The sequence below is a fragment of the Siphateles boraxobius genome, unplaced genomic scaffold, assembly GCF_051911475.1.
Source record: "Siphateles boraxobius isolate OS27281-9 unplaced genomic scaffold, OSU_SipBor_1 26, whole genome shotgun sequence".
NCBI classification, from domain to species: Eukaryota; Metazoa; Chordata; class Actinopteri; order Cypriniformes; family Leuciscidae; genus Siphateles; species Siphateles boraxobius.
The window spans coordinates 22,296,641-22,317,985 of NW_027508876.1; the positions used below are offsets into that span (position 1 = coordinate 22,296,641).

General features: G+C 35.8%; 3 protein-coding genes across 4 annotated transcripts in view; 2 read left to right on the top strand and 1 right to left on the bottom strand.

Moving 5' to 3' along the window:
* The window catches only part of fndc3bb (fibronectin type III domain containing 3Bb), a 66,751-nt gene extending 63,448 nt beyond the window's left edge, over positions 1-3,303 (bottom strand). For both annotated transcript variants that reach the window (XM_077245005.1, XM_077245004.1), the window contains exon 1: positions 3,151-3,303. The gene's annotated coding sequence lies outside the window, so the exon portion shown is untranslated. The remainder of the gene's footprint in view (positions 1-3,150) is intronic.
* Positions 3,304-4,842: 1,539 nt separating this feature from the next.
* On the top strand, positions 4,843-8,460 carry nceh1b.2 (neutral cholesterol ester hydrolase 1b, tandem duplicate 2). Its single transcript, XM_077244982.1, is given in 5 exon segments — positions 4,843-5,065; positions 6,147-6,378; positions 6,492-6,561; positions 6,664-6,835; positions 7,614-8,460. Coding segments are annotated over 5 exon segments (1,236 nt in total). The 5' UTR covers positions 4,843-4,924; the 3' UTR covers positions 8,235-8,460.
* Positions 8,461-12,280: 3,820 nt separating this feature from the next.
* On the top strand, positions 12,281-19,926 carry LOC143752034 (neutral cholesterol ester hydrolase 1-like). The gene is made up of 5 exons (XM_077244983.1): positions 12,281-12,509; positions 12,793-13,024; positions 15,338-15,407; positions 15,517-15,688; positions 17,756-19,926. Exons 1-5 carry the CDS (start codon positions 12,372-12,374, stop codon positions 18,374-18,376), a joined length of 1,233 nt encoding a protein of 410 aa, XP_077101098.1. The 5' UTR covers positions 12,281-12,371; the 3' UTR covers positions 18,377-19,926.
* The last annotated feature ends 1,419 nt before the right edge of the window (positions 19,927-21,345 follow it).

The following is a 21,345-nucleotide window of genomic DNA, read 5'->3' on the forward strand; positions in this document are numbered from 1 at the left end:
TAGATAACATCAGCTCTCTTCAAAGTAGAAAGTTAGTGGACCACTCAGGGGAGAACCTAAAGAACAAAGCTGGTGTACTAGACATGATAAAACAGGATGAGAATGAGCAATGAGTAATGAGTAATAGCTGTACTAACGTCAGTGCAGTGACAAGTAACTTAGGGCCCTGATATACTCACAGTGAAGTTCTTTTTCATTCACTACTTAGGGATAAAGAGATGTTCGAAACATCCGACCACACTGCGGAGAACAGCGTATAGATAAATAATATACGGTGAATACATAAATATGTGCTGCACGCTTTCCTCTCAATAACAAAATTGATTAAAAATTATTTTTTTTAATGACTGAGAAAACAGCAGTAAAGAAAGCATCTGATCATAGTGACATGGGCATGTTTGCACCAGCTCTGCAATTCAGCACTCGTCACCATACATTTATTTATATAGCACTTTATACAATAGCCTACTTTATAGCTTGCAGCTTTACAGTATTGAACATGACAAACAGTGTCAGTGTCGCTTTCAATTAGAACCCCTAATTCAATGTAAAATATAAAGCAGCTCTCCAGTGTGTTCGTGTTTTTACTCGTGTCTGACCTCGGAAGAAATTAACCGGATAAGATTTCCATGACAAAGGCTGCGGAGCCTCAGAGCACACCTATGTAATCGCCATGGACCAATGGTAGCTCAAAGGTGTTTACCGGCCGAAGCAACCTTTTCCAGAAAGTTCACTTTGGCAAGCTATTTCGACCTTCTGAAACGAATTCTGAATTAATTTTGTTTTGGCTTGATTTTGTTCTAAATGACATCACACCAATTTGTGTGCTATGCTAGCTACAAAAGCTATTTCTAACGTACAATAACAATCAAGCATTACTTATTTGTGTAATGTATTGAATTGATAAATGTTAGATAGGCTACCAAATTTCTTTAAATGTGTCATAGCTGTTCAATTTATGTATCTTTACTCAAAAAGTGAGGAAATCTACACCAACAAATTAAGTGCAAATTGTTACCTCAATTTTGTTGAGATGATCCTACAGGTTTGTTTTTACAGTGTACCCACAAGCACTGCATTCTTTTCATGTTTGAGTTTGGGGCCAAAGGGCTGTAGGGTTGGGAGGGGTCAGGTATGCCTGTGTGCTTTAATGGGGGTGCAAGATGCTGACAAACCAGTGCTCACACTGTGGTCAGGATACCACCACAGAAATGTGCATTTTCTTCACAGGACATAATTTAAAGCATCACTTACAATAAAACTTTAGTGCGTATTAGTCTGCAAAACCCTGTGTTTTGACATAAACAATCTGAAACGGGACTGAGTCTCAGTGAAGTTTACACTGACTGCAGTAAAGTTTAAAACATTCACATTACAGAACATAATTTTCACTTTTTTACTCTATAAATACCACAGCAATGACTTGAGGAGAGAAATCAAACTTGACGCCAAGGCTGGAGTCTCTAAAGTCTACAAGGCAGTTTTCTGCACCTCAAGATTCGCTCTGGAATGTCAGATGACGTCATGTATTTGGGATCGGGTTTCCTCCGACTAAAAAATCCGGTCTAATATGATCCACAACCCATATTTGTTTTTTTAAAACACTACAAAAACAGATTTTGTGACAGTCTGTTTTTTCTTTCGAAACTAATTACATTTGAACACTATCAATCCCAAAGGAAACGGGGTATAACAAAGTGTCAACACTGCAACATTTGAACACTCCCCTTCTAATCAATGAAGCTGTCTACTTAGGGAATCTAACTCATTTCGATTCGGCTCAACGAAGCGATTCAGAGATTCTTTTACAGCGTGACATAATTGTGTCATCATGTGATTTCATAAAAACAACTCTGGTTTCTATGTGCATTGATTAAACAGACACAATCAACTCATAAACATTTCCAAATTCCAATGTTTATATATATACACATATACACATATTTTAATTGGATTGTCAAATATCAATGCTTCACTGTAGTTTCCTCATTAAAACAGTAAACAATACATTTACGTGTGTGTGTGTGTGTGTGTGTGTGTGTGTGTGTGTGTGTGTGTGTGTGTTATATCTCTTCGGAAGTTTACATCCCATCAATCAAATCCTCAAAACGCTCCAAATACGGTACAGTCAGCTCTATCGTGTGAAACAGACGGTTCTCGGTTAAGTGAGTGCATTTTTGAATCGAGAACCTCGAAGACTGACCAAGTCTGATTAAAGAACGAATCGTTCAGTATGCCAATGATAATACAATATTTTAAAGCTTAGGCTACTTACGAGAAACGCAGCCCTGACGGTTTTTGTGAACGGTTCAACTGACTCATTGAAAAGATTCGACTCAAAAGAACGCCAATTCTACAGTGCAAGTTCAAACAGCTTCCCATTAGAACGCCGTAGACAACTCTGTTAATGACAATGTGTACGGAACGGGATTTTATGTATACAATATACAGCATACGTCATTGCAATGACGTTACAACCAGTAGTTAAAAATTATATATTTGCGTGACGCTTAAGCAAACAACTTGATGCTGGGAATTGACGTGTCACTTTCCAAAGGCCTTTGGCATCTTTACCCGACTTATTCTTATATAAAAATGTTTAATGTATAACACCTAATGAAATGCGAGATGGTTATATTATACAAACAGGCCCCGTGTTGATGGAAAAAAACGTTTCGTAACGAATCGGTATCGAATTCCAGAATTTTCCGAGAAAGACAGTGGACAGAATCACTAAGTCCCCTCTATTAATTCTCACTTGTACATTACATGTGTTGTGGAAGTGAATTTTGATAAAGCAGTGTTAATGAGGATAACTAGTTATCACTTTTTTCCAGCATAAAAAAACACATAAGATTGCACATAGCCTAAAATTGCAGTAGGCTATTAGCCTACTAGTTACAATAGGCTACAGCTGCCAAAATAGATTAATGTAAAAACGATGTATATCAGCTCACTCAAGTGTTTACGTGTTTAAAACACTAAGTTTCGTTTAGGTTTCGTTTCGTTTCCCATTAAATTCAAGACTTCCCTTTCCCATCAATGAGGCAACCGGCTCGCGTTTTTCTTCTGCAACTTGAAACTTTTCGAAACAATGTCTCCGCTCGCTTCGTAAAATACATTACTTTGAAGAAAAACGCGTCTACTTACCTTGGATTCAGTAAATCTTGCTTATTAACACTTTAGTCCCTAAATGCCCGAAATAGAAAGCATGTCATTCCGTTGCTGCGAAGTCCACGGTGGACCAGACCAGACCAGTGTGGAATTCCGCCATGTCAATTATGTGGAAGCGCACATGGGGGTGTAGAACCGTAGTTACCGTATTACACCAAATACTCTCCCGATCCATTCCAGCAGTGACCGCATCCGCAGAAATGTCTGATGGTGATGCAGATAAAGGGGGATGTTAGGAGAGATTGTCCTGTTAGGATAAATTAGGCTCGACCAGGCCAGCGTGAAAGCAATATATTTTTTATAAATGTTCTTAAACTAGCTCTCTTGTGGAAATGTGACTATAGCTTGAAATAGAAATAAATTGAAGACATTTTTTAAAATAAATAATTTTATATTATACGATATATACATGATTATTTATTTATTTATAATATGATTTAGGATGCAACTTGTAACTTATGTGCAACATTATAATACATTATTATTTTATTTTATTTCAAAATACAAAGCATTCAACTCATGTAAAACCCATTACTGGTTTAAAAGTCATGTGCTTTATCCACAAACGTATTAAGTTCCTTTTTGTACGTTCCACATCCTCAAATATGATACACAGAATTTTTGTTTAGGACTGATATCTCATAAAAAGCCTCAGTGATGAAATCTGTCTATAATTTCACATTCCCATCATCATATTCCATGGCTACACATACTGTTTTATAATAACCGTGTATTGGTTATCTTAAATGTTCATCTAATATGTATTGTATTATTATGACATTCCAAACTCACGAATCGAAGTTTTTGAAACACTTTATTTGCCTGATTTGTGGGTCAAATGAGGAATTTTGCTTTTGCTTGCCATAATAATTTGATTGGCGTTTGCGTGATGAGTGAACAGCTAGAGTAATGTATTTTTTGGCTTTTGTGGAAATGCTATTTAGCCTAATTAAGTTTTTAAAAAAAAGATTTTCTATATTTCTATAGCTAGAAGTGTGGGTATTAGGGTTGACCATATTATAAAGATGAACTACAGCGTCACTTAGTGGTCATTAACATTACAGTAACCAGATCAGATCTCGTATTTAAAACCTATTTGTTCACAGTCTGGGATCAATCAATTGACGCGTAAACTATCAGGACATTAATGATCACTTTAAAAAAAGCAGCATTACCAAGATGACTAATATTATACATACATATAGGCATATCTCTATAAACTGAATCGTAGTAGAGGTAGGTCTAGTAGTAATAGCATTTTTAGTAAAAGTAGTAAAATTGTAAAACGCGTGAGCTTGTATAGTTGGGCTGACATATGTCCGATATACAGTACATTCCAATGTGACGTATGTAAACAACTGTTACTTAAAAAGTGCTGTTACATGACTGAGTGTGAAGAATACTTCAAAATAAAAGTCGCCGTCTTCTAGCGGTGCAGAAAAAAAATCAACAAGAGATATATTTTACTTAAACGTTTGCCTAAATATCGCTGAATTTGTAAAGTCATCAGTAGTAAAATGAATACCATCCATCAACGAATAATTTAAAATGTAGCCTACAAAATTAAAAAAGATGGATTAAGAGTTCTAATTCCTTAAGACTTTTAAAGTAAAATTTACTGTGATTTCAAAACCAATGCTCTCTGGGGTCAGATGAGGTATTACAACATCATACATTCAGTCACTATGTCAACGCTGAGACCGGTATAGTTGTATAAGTTTCTTGTGTTTCTTTAACTTAATCCATCATAATGATGCGGTCTATTTTGATCGTGGCGATTTTACTGTCAATAGCAGCTGCTTATTATATTTATCTGCCTATGCCCAGCACTATATCAGAGCCATGGAAACTCATGTTTATGGATGCAATATTGCGTGGTGTAATGCATGTGGTAAGTTTTTGCATTTTTTTCCGTTATGTAGAATATGCATTATATGTCATTTCAATGTGGATACAGTATTTAATCATAAGTAAAAGAGGGAGAGCTATGGCACTCAGTCAGAAATTGTTTAATATTACATTTAAAAAAAGTGAAATGATTGAATAAAGTTTAAACACTATAACTATATACTATAACTATTTCTTAGAATAACTTTGATAACAAATATAAAATGCTACAATTTGTGTAAAAAATATATGAGAAAATAAAATTCGATTATTTGTCTTTTTTATTATATTTTAAAGGTAAGTGTTTATAAAAATTTTGACTTTTATAATTGTTGCGTTATTTTTTAAATGTTGATCTCTGATATGGGAAATAGCAAAATCAACAAACATTTAATGTTTTTAAACCTACCAACTTTTCGTGCTTGGTTAATTTGAGTTAGATTACTAAATCTTATATTTCAATAATACAAAAAATGTGGGATTTGAGAAATCAAACTATCATAATCTTTAGGACCTTATCCTTATGTTCCAAATGGAATTTTCTTAAAGAGATTTCCTGACCCTTTTAGGGTCTGTAACAATGAATCTTCTAACTTTTAGGCTTTTTTTCCACATAGAGCTTAGTTAGATCACAATCTTGGACTGAGCTGACCTCTCGATGTTGTAAAGTACGCTGCGTCATGGGATTATTTATCGTTTCACCATTTTACTTCAATTAATTGAATATCACTTCAACAGAGTTTATAAAAATGTTGACTTTTGTATAATTGTTGAATTATTTTAATGATTGAATTTCAAAAATCACCAACATTTTAATGTGTTTAAATCTACTGACTTTTCATGCTTGGTTAATTATAGTTTGATTATATAGGATCTAATATCTGTCAATAATACAAATAAAAAATGTGGGATTTGAGTCTGTAATTCTTTTAGAAATGCAATAGTAAACCGCCATAGTCTTACTTAGGACTTTCCATATGACCCTTCTAAAGAAAAGGAATTTTCTTAAAGAGATTTACAGAACCTAATAGGGTGTTTAACAATCCTGCTCTCTAATCCTTTTAACTTTTAGTATTTTTTCATAGAGCTTTTTAGCTCACGATTTTGGACTGAGTCGACCTTTCGATGTTGCTAAGTACGCAACGTCATAGGATGCAATAAAGGGCCCACAGTCCAGCCCAGCCATCCGGGTCACTGATACTCATTTTGGAGGAGTGGAGGCACAAGTGTTTGAGTCCACTGCATCAGAACAGGAGCTGCATTTGAAAAGAGGTGTGGTCTATTTCCATGGAGGTGGATGGACGCTCGGTAGTGGAAGTAGGTTAAATGCATGTGATTTCATATAAAGAAATCTGTTTAAAAATGAATGTTGTTGGCAGAAGTAGTGAGAAAAAATACATTGTTTATTTCTTTTCTTTTTTCTTTAAAAGAGATGCAAACCTATTTCCTTCAGTGCAGGACCATGGCTGAAGAGTTGGATGCGGTTGTAATATCAATTGAGTAAGTAATGCACATTGTCTACTGTGTCATTTTATTGCTACATGCTTAACAAACTCAATTTTGTTAATTACTGGCTGTCATTTGTATAATTTATATGTTCAGGTACAGCCTGGCTCCAGATGCACGTTTCCCAGATCAGTATAATGAAGCCATTCAGGCCTCAAAACACATCCTGTCAGCTGAGGTGTTGGGTCGGTACCACATAGACCCAAAAAGAGTGGCTGTGTCAGGTGACAGCGCCGGAGCCAACCTAGCCACCGCTGTGGTGCAACAGGTACAACAAATCCCTACAAATTAATTTTCAATATTGAGGAAAAGGTATCTACAACAGTGTTATTTTATTTTATTGTTAATAATATTGTGTAATGCGAGTAACGTAATAAGATAAATTTACTAGTAAAGTAACGCTCTATTTTAATTTACAACAAAATATCTGAGTTATTATTATCAAAATATCTCCTGTGTCTTTCTGCAATCCAGAATGGCAGCACAGCTGAAAGGTTTGTTTGAGCTGCGCCCTCTAGTGTACATGCTTAAATTTACATTTCATTCAGCCTGAGGCTAATTTATTTAGCTTTTGATGTGAAAAAGCCTTTATATTTGCCAAAAATAGTATATATATATATAATATTATTATTATTATTAAACTATATATTTTTTGTTATTAAAAACAAATAAGCAAGGCCAGCCCAGATGAGAAAAAGTAATGCAAAAATAACAAAATGCATTACTTCCCATATAAAGTAACGCAATTAGTTACTTTTTACTGAGTAAGGAAATATTGTAATGCATTACTTTTAAAAGTAACTTTCCCCAACACTGTATATATTGCTTTTTAGGCAATTTATTTTTATTTCAGTTTTAGTTTTTATTTATTACCAGTTAATCGTTTTAGTTCAAGGCAACATTTCTCATTTCCGTATATTTAAATTTTTATTTATCTTTAACTATTATTTATCTTTATTCCAATTAAAATAAACGTTTTTAATCATTTTAGTTTAAGATGATCCACCCTGATCCACAATCACATTTATTTATCTCTTTGTTAACAGATGGCTTTGGACAGTAGCATTCCTATTAAATTCAAAGTTCAGGCCCTTCTCTACCCCGTGCTTCAAGCCCTGGACTTCAACACAGCTTCATACCAGCAGAACGCCCACATTCCCATCCTGCACCGTCCGATCATGGCCCGCTTTTGGCTGGAGTACCTAAACGGGGATCGGAAACTTGTTTCTGCTTTGCTGGCAAACAACCACACGGCTCTGGATCAGGGCCAGGAGATGGCAGCGGCCAGAGCCAAGATCAACTGGACCAAGCTTCTTCCGGCGGCCTTTCAGAAGAACTATAAACCCGTGGTTCCGCTTCACGGAGACCCAGAGCTGTTGGAGAAGCTGCCAGGTCTGCTGGATGTGAGAGCGGCACCTTTACTTGCTGAAACTGAAGTGCTGAAGGCCCTGCCGCCCGCCTACATCATGACCTGTGAGCACGACGTGCTGAGAGACGACGGACTCATGTACGCCACACGACTGGAAGAAGCCGGAGTCCATGTCACCGTTGATCACTATGAAGATGGGTTCCATGGATGCCTTAGTTTCGCTTTCGGGCCCTTTCGATTCTCTGTGGGGTTTCGAAGTTTTAGGAACTACATCCATTGGTTGAAGGAGAACCTCTAGCAGAGCTAAAGTATTCTGTTGTTGTGTTAAATATATTTAGATTTTTAAACATTCTCAAATTTTTAGTTTTTAAATTTAAAATGCCATGTCATGTCAAGTCAAATCAAGTCACCTTCATTTATATAGCGCTTTTAACAATACAGATTGTTTCAAAGCAGGTTTACAGTGATAATAGGAAATTAAAGTAACAGAGATTGTTTTGGCTTTACAGCAGATCTAGAATAAAGTTGTTGTCCAGCTAAAGTTAGTTTTCAACGATCATTAGATATTAACTTAGGGGCCGCTAAAACAACACCGCTCTAACAGAAAACCCTCATCCGATTCGGCCGCTAATTTGCACAAAACAGTGCCTTGTGGCTCGAGAATGCAAACCATGAAATAGGTTCCAAGGTACAAGCCTTGAAAAATGTATAAAACAGAATTTTTTAACGTTTCCGTGTAGCCAAATGAACCGGAATTAACCCGACAATGTTTTATCTGTACAGAGGTAAAGGGAAGGGTGCAACTTTATTTGTGAAGAATTGAATGGGAATGAAAGCGCATTGATCAGGCCCAAAGATACTGAAATAATGTTTCAATAACAATATTCTATTGTTTCAGTAGCAGTGGGCTTAAGCTACAGTACTTAGTATTACATGGATAATGCCATATAATGCAAAATTATCCTGATTATACAAACAATAATAATTCTGCAGTCTGAAATAATTCTGCAGTGTGTGACCAAAAAAATAGACAATTTGTACATATATATATATATATGTACATATATGTGTGTGTGTGTGTTTGTGTATATGTACATATATAAAATTATGTGTATATATATATATATATATATATATATATACACACACACACACACACACACATGTATATACACGCATATACATATAAATAAATATATATATAATATATATATAAAAATTACCAGTTATAATGCCTTTTTACAAGCGTGCCAAAGCAGGTCCATTCAAAATTTAAGTAAAACCGGACACTTATTGCAATAAGGTTTCATCCCTGTTTTTCCAAATGTTCTGTGAGCAGATGGGAAGACAAGTTAGTTCATGTCTCTCACACTCAAGATTTGCAGTGGTGTGCATTTTTGTGTATGCGCACACACAAGCATGCAATTGTGCTCTCTGCCCTAGTTTGTGCAGCTGCATCTGGGCGTGAAGTCTGCACAGATGCACATCACCATGCCTCAAGGAGTGCATCACATATCTTAGTGAATAATACATTCCTGAATGCATGCATTTATTTCCTTGTGAAATAAACCGTTGGTATTGCTGATTTTCAGTGGAATCTGTGAAACAGAAAAAAATAATCTGTAAAAGGGTTAAATATCAATTCATATGAATGAATTCAAAATAAATCATACATTTTATTCAAGATACCAGCATGAAAAAAAAATCATTTTAAACCATATTAAACCATGTGCTTTGTCTGCAAAATTATTGCAGGTTTCACATTCTCAGGCATGGCATACTGTACCTGGGACTTTTGTTTATGTCAGTACATAATTTCACACTTCCATCACATTCTACAGTGTCATCATCATGCAATGTAAAATGATATGTTATATGTCATTTATTAATATAGTATATATGAATATGTTTGATATCACATCCCATCCTTCGGATGAGACATTAAACCGAGGTCCTGACTCTCTGTAGATACTAAAAATCCCATGGCAAAATTTGCCCCTTGGCCTCTGTCCATCATGGCCTCCTAATCATCCCCATATATACTGATTGGTTTCATCACTGTCTCATATCCCAAGATCATTAATGACAGTAAAGTAAAGAGACAAATCAAATGCCTTGTCTTGTTTTCATTTTTTTTAAAAATTAATTATGCTTTAAACAACAAAACATTACAACATACAATTTGGAGCCAGGGTAGCAAAGAACACACACATAAAAAATAAATAAGCAAAAAAATCACAAAAATACAAGGCCTTTGTATCATTCAAAGCTTTCGAGGACAGTACACAAATGAACAGTCTTCATAGCTTTTCCATTATACTAGATTGAATAGTAGAAAAGTAATATTCTAATTCTTTAAGGACTACTGAGAAAAGGGGCTTTTTGTTAGGGAACTTACACTTATGAATGTGAAATTTGGCTAATAAGATTAACAGATTATTTTACAAAAGCCTCCTTATTCACACTTTTATCATACTTTAAATATCCAACAATTACATTTAAAAAATTCAAATCAAAATTAAAGAGTACCCTTTCCTTAATAAACATAGACACCTCATTCCATAACTTTTTCACATGACTACAATGCCAGAAAATGTGGGGTACTGTTTCCAAGTGCAAAGAGCAGCTAACATCAAGGTATTTCTTAAACTTACTAAGGAAATGTTTGATAGGGTAGAATTTGTTCATTATCTTGAAAGAAATTTCTTTGTAACAAAAAAAATGATGAGGTAATAACCAAACACTTTCCCAAACAAGGTCATTCACAAATTTAGTCCAATGAGCAGTAGAGCAAGATTTGGTGACAACCTTCTTTAAAAGTAGTGAACGAATAGATTTTTTTATTGTTTTTGGACTGTAAAAAACAAGTTTTTAACACATACTGTACCAGTTGGATTAATTATGGACATATCGACCGATGACAACACATCTCTAAATAAGGAAATTATACCAGAAATGATTGCAGAAAACACAAGAGAAATTCCTTGGGAGTCACAGGAAAATTAAAGTGCAAAAGAAACTCGTCATACGTCATACATATAGGTATCATTGAGTGTTAAACAAATGACAAACTAAAACAATACCCTTATCAAACCAGCTTTTTTTTTTTTTAAAAATACTTTTGTGTTTATACATAATACAACTGTTATTCCAAATAAAATAATGTTGGGGAGAAAAGTTGTGCCTGTAGATCAGTTTCCAAGCCAAAGAAGATTGAGCATTAAAGGCAAAAAGTTTCACTGGCAATTTGTCAATTTTATAATTAGTAAAAAGAAAAAAGAAAGGCCCCCAAGTCGGTCAAAAAGCAAATTAGGAATAAAATTCCACAAAGAAAATTCCACAAAATTTAACTAATTCATTTTGAGGGTATTATTTAAAGTAGAGAAATATAGAAAATAAAGGCCACCGCTTTTAAGTGAATTTATAACAACAGATTTACGAATGTAGTGCACACGATTCTTCCATAGAAAATTAAATAAAATCTGATCAATAGTTTTGACAGTTTTATTTTATAAATGTATAGATGAAGCAGCAGGTTAGTCTAGAAATTCCTTCTGCTTTTGACAGAAGAAATACCTTTAAGGGACAGGTCCCTAATAACCAGAGGTTAAATTAGTTTTTAATTTTTTCAAAGGCAGGATTAAAATTCAGAGAAACTCTGTTTCTTGTTCATTTTTCGAGACAACAACTCCTAAATAATTAACAGCTTCTTTAACAGGGATACCATACACAGATACAAAGGAGGAGCTTTGCAAGGCTAATATTTGAAATTTTTTAATATTAAGGAACAAACCTGAAGCATTTGAAAACAACTGAATAATCTTAATTGCCTGGTGAACCTGGCTAGAGTTTATTATTATTATTATTATTTTATAAGGCTGTGTCATCCGCTAGTTGACTAATTAAAATACTTCTACCAACAATATGAATTCCTTCTAGCTTCCTATAATAAAATGACAGAAGGCCAGTGCTCCGATAAGAAAGAGATATACAGTCTCTGGGTTATACCATATCCTAATTTAATTGAGCTATTTTCCCCTGCATACAAAGTTTTAAGAGCATAACAAGAATAGGGCCCGGACCGAAGCCAAAAATAGCACAGACTGATGTCTGACGTTGCCTATATATTCAATGTGACGGTACGTAAGAAACAGACATTTCAAAATAAAAGTCTGTCAATGCCGAATAGAGCAGATGAAACAACAACAACAACAAAAAAACAAAAAACATTAACAGTAAAAAGTTAAATAAAACAAGAATAAAAACTCAAAAAGCCACTGCAGTGAAATAAAAACAATAACTTAATTTTGACAAGAGGACTTTTAATATAAAAAGGTTGATTTCATAATCTATACAGTGTGAAATCAGGTGAAGTGTCATATAGGACTGCATGACATTTGTGCAGCGGTCATTTTAATGCTTAACATAATTAATAATGCGGTCCATTTTGATCGGGACAATTTTACTGTCAATAGCAGCTGCTTATTATATTTATCTGCCTCTACCCAGCACTATATCAGAGCCATGGAAACTCATGTTTATGGATGCTATGATACGTGGCACGATGCATTTGGTAAGATTTTGCATTGAAATACATATTCATATAAGTGTTATTGCATTAACACACACACACACACACACACACACACACACACACACACACACACACACACACACACACACACACACGGCTATACATAATATATAGGCTATACACACGGCTATACATACACACACACACATATATAGATACATAATATATATATATATATATATATATATATATATATATAGGCCTATATATAGTTGCAATGAGGGAGTTTAGCTATAAGAGATCTGCTGGATTTCTCTCGCAGAGTTTTGTAGCTCATGACCTTGGACTAAGTTCCCCGTTCGGTGTTGTAAAGTACTATTCGTCTTGGGAGGATGTAAAAAGTAATCATTCCAGCCCAACCGTCCGGATCACAGAGGCTTCCTTTGGAGGAGTGGAAGCGCAAGTATTCGAATCTACTGCTGAAGGGCAGGAGCAGCGGTTCAAAAGAGGCGTGGTCTATTTCCATGGAGGTGGATGGACACTCTGTAGCACAAGTAGGTGATCGATTGTTAAAGGGTTAGTTCACCCAAAAATGAAAATTAAGTCATTAATTACTCACCCCCATGCTGTACCAACCCCGTAAGACCTTCGTTCATCTTCGGAACACAAATGAAGATATTTTTGATTAAATCTGAGAGGTGGATCACTGCTACATAGGCTGCCAGAGGGAATGAAACTTGACGGACCAGAAAGTCATTAAAGAACATGTTTAAATATTCCATGTGCCTACAGTGGCTCAACTATAAGTTTATCAAGCGACGAGAATACTTTTTTTCCGAAAAAAAAAACATAAATAACGACTTTATTCGACTATTCCTTTTCTTCCTTGTGGGCCTGAGACGAGAGTTCAAGAGATTTCCACGACGCATGCGCGAGAACTGAACAAGAAGTATTAGAAGAAGAACGTCCTCTTCTCAGTTCTCGCGCATGCGTCGTGGAAATCTCTTGAACTCTCGTCTCAGGCCCACAAAGGAAGAAAAGGAATAGTCGAATAAAGTCGTTATTTATGTGTTTTTTTTTTCGGAAAAAAGTAGTCTCGTCGCTTGATAAACTTATAGTTGAGCCACTGTAGGCACATGGAATATTTAAACATGTTCTTTAGTGACTTTCTGGGCCGTCAAGTTTCATTCCCTCTGGCAGCCTATGTAGCAGTGATCCACCTCTCAGATTTAATCAAAAATATCTTCATTTGTGTTCCGAAGATGAACGAAGGTCTTACGGGGTTGGTACAGCATGGGGGTGAGTAATTAATGACTTAATTTTCATTTTTGGGTGAACTAACCCTTTAACGTTAAGTTGCATATGATTTCATGTGTCAAGCATTTTGTTGAATACATTAGAAGTTGTAGACAGAGGGAGCGAGAAAAAGAGATTTGCTCAGCAGTCTCGAAGCACCCTCATATGGTAGGGAAAGGAACACTTCTCAGTTTAAAGACACCATGAAATCAATTCATGGTGAGTGACTTTATGAAATCATCATGACAGTTTTTATTTTATGGAATATTGCTGTATTTATTATAAATTATCTATCCAAAGTTGGGGTAAGAGGTAAAAACCCAAACATGTCACTGTTAATTTTTTTTTTCTGACTGATGTTGATGTTCAAAAAAGCAAAAAAAGAAGAAGAAAATATTCAAATCAGGAAAGTCATTATCAGTTTGTAAATAAAAAAATGTCTGTCGAATAAAAGAAAAAAAAATCTATTCATTCACGTCATAATTTTTTGAAAATGAATGTGCCCTCGTACTCTTTAATCAAAATAACTTCCCCTCTTGGATGACATCTTGGCTGCATCCACAACTGATAAATGCTGCCTTCGGAGGATGTATGCATTCCAAGGTATGATGGCATCAAGGCACGTCCGAATCCAATGATAGCTTCACTTCCTGTCTCCAAAAAAAATTTCTCCTGGATTTGAAGGTAGCAGATGTATCCTTCACTTCCTTTGATATCCCACAATCCTTTGCTTTCCATTCTATGACAGTTGACCTAAGAAATAAACATGGCATCTGAAAGTTGCACCTGGTCGTCAGTTTGTGTGTAAATGTTAAATGTAAAAGTTTTTGAATCACTGTTTTCCACTTTTGATGTAATTTCTTGCGAGAAATTACTATTGTAGTAATTAAATATTCCCCTTATCACTAAAGCTCTCTCTATTTCTGTAGATCCGCAGGAACACACACACACACACAAATCTTATTTTAAAAACTGCATTATAAATGTACATTTATTATATTTCATATTAACAGCAATAAAATATTCCTGTTGTCGCTGACTAGGTTTGTCGTTGTAATATTCCATGTGAAGCTAATGAGGAAATTGCGAGGTCTGTCATTGCTCCCTTCACAAAGTACGTTCCATACGGAGTGCGTTCCATTTTGCAGGGATGGAGCTAAACGCTACAAAAAGCTGCCGTTATATGGATGTTTTGCCCTCCAGGTCTCCACGCCAGTCACATGACTGAAAACTATGAATAGGGAAGAAATGGTTATCACAACTTCCTGTTCATGCCAACTTTAAACATTTCATGACACTTGTAATGTTTTCATTAACTTTTTTGGTGATATTATCTATGGTTTAATGCCGCCTTCATGTGCTATTGTAAATGTTCTACTTCCTACTTCTTAAGTTGTGATTAGGAGCCTGTTGTGTTCCAATGCTTTCTTGTCAGAAAGAATAAGAATCATGGAGGACAACAGGTTTAGTATTTGTATGTACTGTACAAAATGTACTGAAGAAATATAGAGTCCCATTCATTAATTCCAATAGCATCATAACATCTTTAATTGCTCTCTCTGTCTTCAAAGAGATGAAACCATATTACCTTCAGTGCATGGCGATGGCTGAAGAGCTGGATGCTGTCATAATATCTGTTGAGTAAGCAATGTTGCACATTTTCTGTAGATCTTGCATATGGTCTTTGCATTATTAAAGGCTTTAATTACCAGTTTTAACTTGTATATTTTGTTTTATTTTGTATGTTCAGGTACAGGCTGGCTCCAGATGCACGTTTCCCAGATCAGTATAACGATGTTTTTCAGGCCTCAAAACACATCCTGTCAGCTGAGGTGTTGGGCCGGTACTCTATAGACCTGAAAAGAGTGGCTGTGTCAGGTGACAGCGCAGGAGGGAACCTTGCCGCTGCTGTGGCGCAACAGGTACAAGAAATCCCTGAGAGTATGAGAGTAGAATGAGGAGACTGAAATATATAGTGAAAAGCTTTGAATTTGTATAAAAGCTTTAAAGGGTATGTAAATAACTATAAATTATATACAGTATACTTGGTATAATTATTATTTTATAATATATATATACATATACACTTCTATACAATCCTATTGTTTATATATATATAGCACACACACACACACACACACACACACACACACACACACACACACACACACACACACACACACACACACACACACGAACAAGCAAACACACTCACTGACCACTTTATTAGTTACACCTGTTCAATTGCTTGTTAACGCAAATATCTAATCAGCCAATCACATTGCAGTAACTCAATGCATTATAGCATGTAGACATGGTCAAGATAATCTGCTGAAGTTCAAAGTGAGCATCAGAATGGGGAAGAAAGGTGATGAAATGACCTCAAATGACCTCCACAGTCTCCAGATCTCAATCCAGTAGAGCAGCTTTGGGATGTGGTGGAATGGGAGATTCGCATCATGTGCAGCCGAAAAAATCTGCAGCAAATGCGTGATCCTATCAGGGCCGGATTCAGCCAGCCCCACTAGGGGGTGCAGGAAGAATATCAGGGGGGGCAAGTCATTTAACGGAACATTTAAATTTGACAAATATAGTGATTTGATTTATATTGTGATATATATCGATATGGCCAGAAATGAAAAAATATATTGTGAAATGAAAAAATCCTACATCGCCCAGCTCTAATCTATCAGCTCAAAGCTATCAGCTATCAGCATTTGATTTGTCTTATAGGTTTTATGTTGGATGCCCTTCCTGACACTACCCTCTGCATTTACCCGGGCTTGGGACCGGCACAAATAGGACACTGGCTTGTGCCCTGTTGAGGCTGCATTTATTTATTTATTTATTTATTTATTTATTCATTTATTTATTTATTTATTTATTTATTTATTTATTTATTTATTTATTTATTTATTTATTTATTCTGTCTGTCTGTCTTGTCTGTACTTTCGTTTTTTATTTCAATCTTTTTTATTATTTTTTTTTTATTTCTTTATTTTTATTATTTCTTTAGCTCTGTACACAGCATGGCTTATATCAGTCATTATAGCATCAGTCGTCTGCTTTTCTGTGCAAAAGTCCTAACAAATGCGTCCATATCTAGACCTGTTGTTATGGCCTTCTCGTGAGCCAGAATAACTAAATTTCTTTTTCTCTCATGTAGCATAGTGCGGCGGAAGGGGGTAAGAACACGAGACAAAGTGGAGAAAGAGCCCTCGCATGATGCAGATAATATTCCAATCACAAGTGAGGTCACATACATGCGATGGAGCTGAGGAAAGGCATTCTAATACCCGTGTAGATATGTGCAAATGGTGGAGAGGTCTACAAACTCTACGTTCTCATCATCATTAGTCTTTTTGAATTCTTTTTCCAACATAATTTTTGCGACAAGAATGTCATTGCAAAGTTTGTCACTGTCACAGTGTGTCTGCGTGCTCCGCTCTGCAGTGACTGACTGAGACATGAAGCTCAGCAGGTTCAGCACAAGCCGGAGAAGCGGCCACGCATCTACCAATCTACTATGCATCTACCAATCAGTAGCTACTTTGAATGAGGGATAGAGAGCAGAGAGCGCTCACTCTGACCATTTTTATTGAAATATTTTTTAAATTTGGGATCTTTGCATGCCATCACGTTTGGGGGGGGCAGTCACGGCATTTGGGGGGGCATTGCCCCTCCTTGCCCATGCCTATATCCGGCCCCGGATCCTATCATGACATTATGGACCAAAACCTCTGAGGAATGTTTCCAGCACCTTGTTGAATCTATGCCACAAGTTTCTCTCTCTCTCTCTCTCTCTCTCTCTCTCTCTCTCTCTCTCTCTCTCTCTCTCTCTCTCTTTCTCTCTCTCTCTCTCTCTCTGTCTATCTATCTCAACAAATACTGCATATGTTTTGTTTTACTGGAGTGCCATAGTGTCTTATTAAAGGTATTCATCACAAAAGCTGGCTAATAATCACATTTATTTATCTCTTTGTTCACAGATGGCTTTGGACAGTAGCATTCCTATTAAATTCAAAGTTCAGGCCCTTCTCTACCCCGTGCTTCAAGCCCTGGACTTCAACACAGCTTCATACCAGCAGAACGCCCACATTCCCATCCTGCACCGTCCGATCATGGCCCGCTTTTGGCTGGAGTACCTAAATGGGGATCAGAAACTTGTTTCTGCTTTGCTGGCAAACAACCACACGGCTCTGGATCAGGGCCAGGAGATGGCAGCGGCCAGAGCCAAGATCAACTGGACCAAGCTTCTTCCGGCGGCCTTTCAGAATAACTATAAACCCGTGGTTCCGCTTCACGGAGACCCAGAGCTGTTGGAGAAGCTGCCAGGTCTGCTGGATGTGAGAGCGGCACCTTTACTTGCTGAAACTGAAGTGCTGAAGGCCCTGCCGCCCGCCTACATCATGACCTGTGAGCACGACGTGCTGAGAGACGACGGACTCATGTACGCCACACGACTGGAAGAAGCCGGAGTCCATGTCACCGTTGATCACTATGAAGATGGGTTCCATGGATGCATTAGTTTCGCTTTCGGGCCCTTTCGATTCTCTATTGGAACACGAAGTTTTAGGAACTACATCCATTGGCTCAAGGAGAACCTTTAAAGAAACGTACTACAGAGCCAACATTTCGGAAAATTATCTGAAATATATTTTGATTTTAAATTAGATTTTTAAATTTAGCATGCAGTGCAATATGAAAATGCTACAAAGATACATTTTTGTATCAGTGGGTTAACAAGCTGCTGTATTGGTATATGAAAAGTGTTGTATACACATTTAAATACTGGAAATTTATGGTAAAATTTAATGTAATGTCCAAATAATTTATGCATTGTAGAGTTTGGGTACTTGGAGTCAGACTTGGACTTGGACTCAACTGCAATTAGGAATGAACTCGGACAGGGACGCACTCAGGTGGACTTGTATTCAAACTTGACACTGACTCGAACTTTAAGTAACAACATAAAATTAAGATGACAAGACATTAATATATATCTCCCACTTAAAACCAGTTGGTTAAGGACTTGTACTTGACTCGGACTCGACAAAATTGAACACTGAAGTTTATATTATAGTTAATTTGCATAAAGATAAATACTTTAAGTGTACTATATACAGTATATACCAAATAAATAATATAATTTTGGTTTGACATTTTGACAATTAAACACTGGACTGAAACTAGTTTTGCATATACATAAACACTTAAACTAAATGGGATTGTGACTAATAATATAAGTAAAAAATAGTAATGTTGTCAAGGGAAGAAGTAGTATTTTTACTTTTCAAAAACAAATTAACAGTAATAATAACGTCATTTTTGGCTTGACAGAGCTTTCAGGGACAGACATAATTTTAGATAGCTCATAATTTTAGATGTTCATAAAAAATGTGTATGCCATGATCGAATCTTTTTTCAAAGCATGTCAACATGTTTACATATAACGTATGTCTGTTAAAATACAACACCACTGGGAAAATGTTTCTTACTCTTTCTGGGAATTGCAACTTCTCTGGCAGTTTCTTTGCTGCTGGCAGTCAGCAGTTTTGACAAAAGGGAATTTCCTAAAAACCGGCGGTGTGGTGGTTTAATGAAACTCGAGCTGGAAGGGAGTATTCGAGGGAAGATATCCGTCAGTGTTAGCTCATGGGAAACGCCGGGGGGTTCAGATAAGCGCGGTAGAATGCGGCTCTCACTGTTTTTCTCACCTGTGAGACCTTTAACTTTTATTGCACCTTTGGCTCTTTCCTCTAATTGAGAGTGTGGGGACAATAACATTTCTGTTGATGTTTTACAGGCTCTACCATTATTCTCGGGGGAAAACGCATAAAAGAAGGATCTGAAAACCACTTTTTAAGCAGTTGATCTTTGTAATACACCCATATTTATCTCCTCCTTTTTTGCCATTGTTGTTTTGCAACCATTCTGCCTGCCAGTTTAGAAACTGATACTACTATCTTCTCTCAAGTATGAGTATGTGAGTCACTGTTGCAATCATGTTTCTTTTGAAGCTGTGTAAAAATATAACAATTGACTTGGCTACACAATAAACCACTGATGATGAATTGCTTTTTGACTTGTACACAAAAGATGCCACTAATTAAATGGAGAGCAAATGAAGTGTCTCAAATAAAAGACCTATGCAATTTTACATTTGTCTCCTCTAAGATCTTGTCGTAAACAAAATTCAGATTGTACCAAAAAAAGATTTCAATGAACTAAAACATTTCTCATCTAATTATCTGATTTTTTTATTACTTCATTTCAATTTTAGATTAAGTAGTGCTGTCAAATTGATTAATGTGATTAATCGCATCTAACAAAAGTTGTGTGTGTGTGTGTGTGTGTGTGTATATAGGATGGATATATATACACACTTAACATATATTTACAAACTTTGATTAGATTTGATTAATCGCAATTAATCGTCTTGACAACACTAATTTTCATTTGATTCATTTATGTATTGTACATTTTTAATTGTTTTTATAAAATTTGATATTTAGATCAAGTGGTAGAAAATTAACACAACAATTAGCAAAAGCAATACTAAGGTCATGAGAATATATTATATTATAATATAAAATATATTATGTACAATACATTTTTTTTATAATCTACAATATATTTCTCACAAAATTTGTCCTAGACCAGATTATCTGAGTTACACTATCCTATTTTGTTTTAATTCATATAACTTTACTTGCTTTTTATATACTTTAATTTTCGGTTGTTTTATGTATTTTATATATTTAATTATGTTTTATAAAATTTGATATTTTGCTAAGGTGGTCGAAAATGTGCAAGTAATGGTAATGAGTTTGAATCCCATTGAAAAACTGATCAAACATTATGCCTTGACTGCACTGGAAATTAGGATATGAACATCTGTCAAATGCGTCAATGTACTGAAATGAGACATAACTGCGAATATTACTGAGATATGAAAGATCAACGTCTGAGCAATACACTTTTCTGGGTGTCTGCTGAAATCCCAAACTGCAAAATAGAAAAAGTGAAACCAGAAGACAATTTTTGCCCCATTTATATATATATAAAAAAGATTTATTCCATGTTTGTTGGCTTCCTTTGAAGAGACTTCATAAGTTTGTGCTGTTTTTGCTTTTCAAAGATTTTCATAAGTGACTGTGACAGAAGGGTGAATCGCTAACTCTTTAAGTGAACGCAGGAAGAGTTAGCCTGCAGGCGAACCGAGATGATCCTGCTGACTGGAATAACCTGTTATCGTTCGTGCTGTGACAGAGAAACTGAAAAAAGCTGAGATGTTTTTATGTGAACCTACTCAAGAGTGTGACATGTCATGTCATTTGGCCAAACTTGATCTCAAGAAGCTCGATGGCGAAATGTGAGGCAGTTCCTGTTCTCAGCAGTTATACATAACCCGATACACGTTTTCAAACTTTGCACAAATTGCCTTCAGGAAGAGTTTTTCATGCCAGCGTCTCAAATCCCATCTAGATTACGATGTCACACTGTAATATGAGTAGCCAATGATTAATCAGGGAAAGCTGCGTGATTATTTCAAAGGAAAACAAAACCCAAGGAGTTT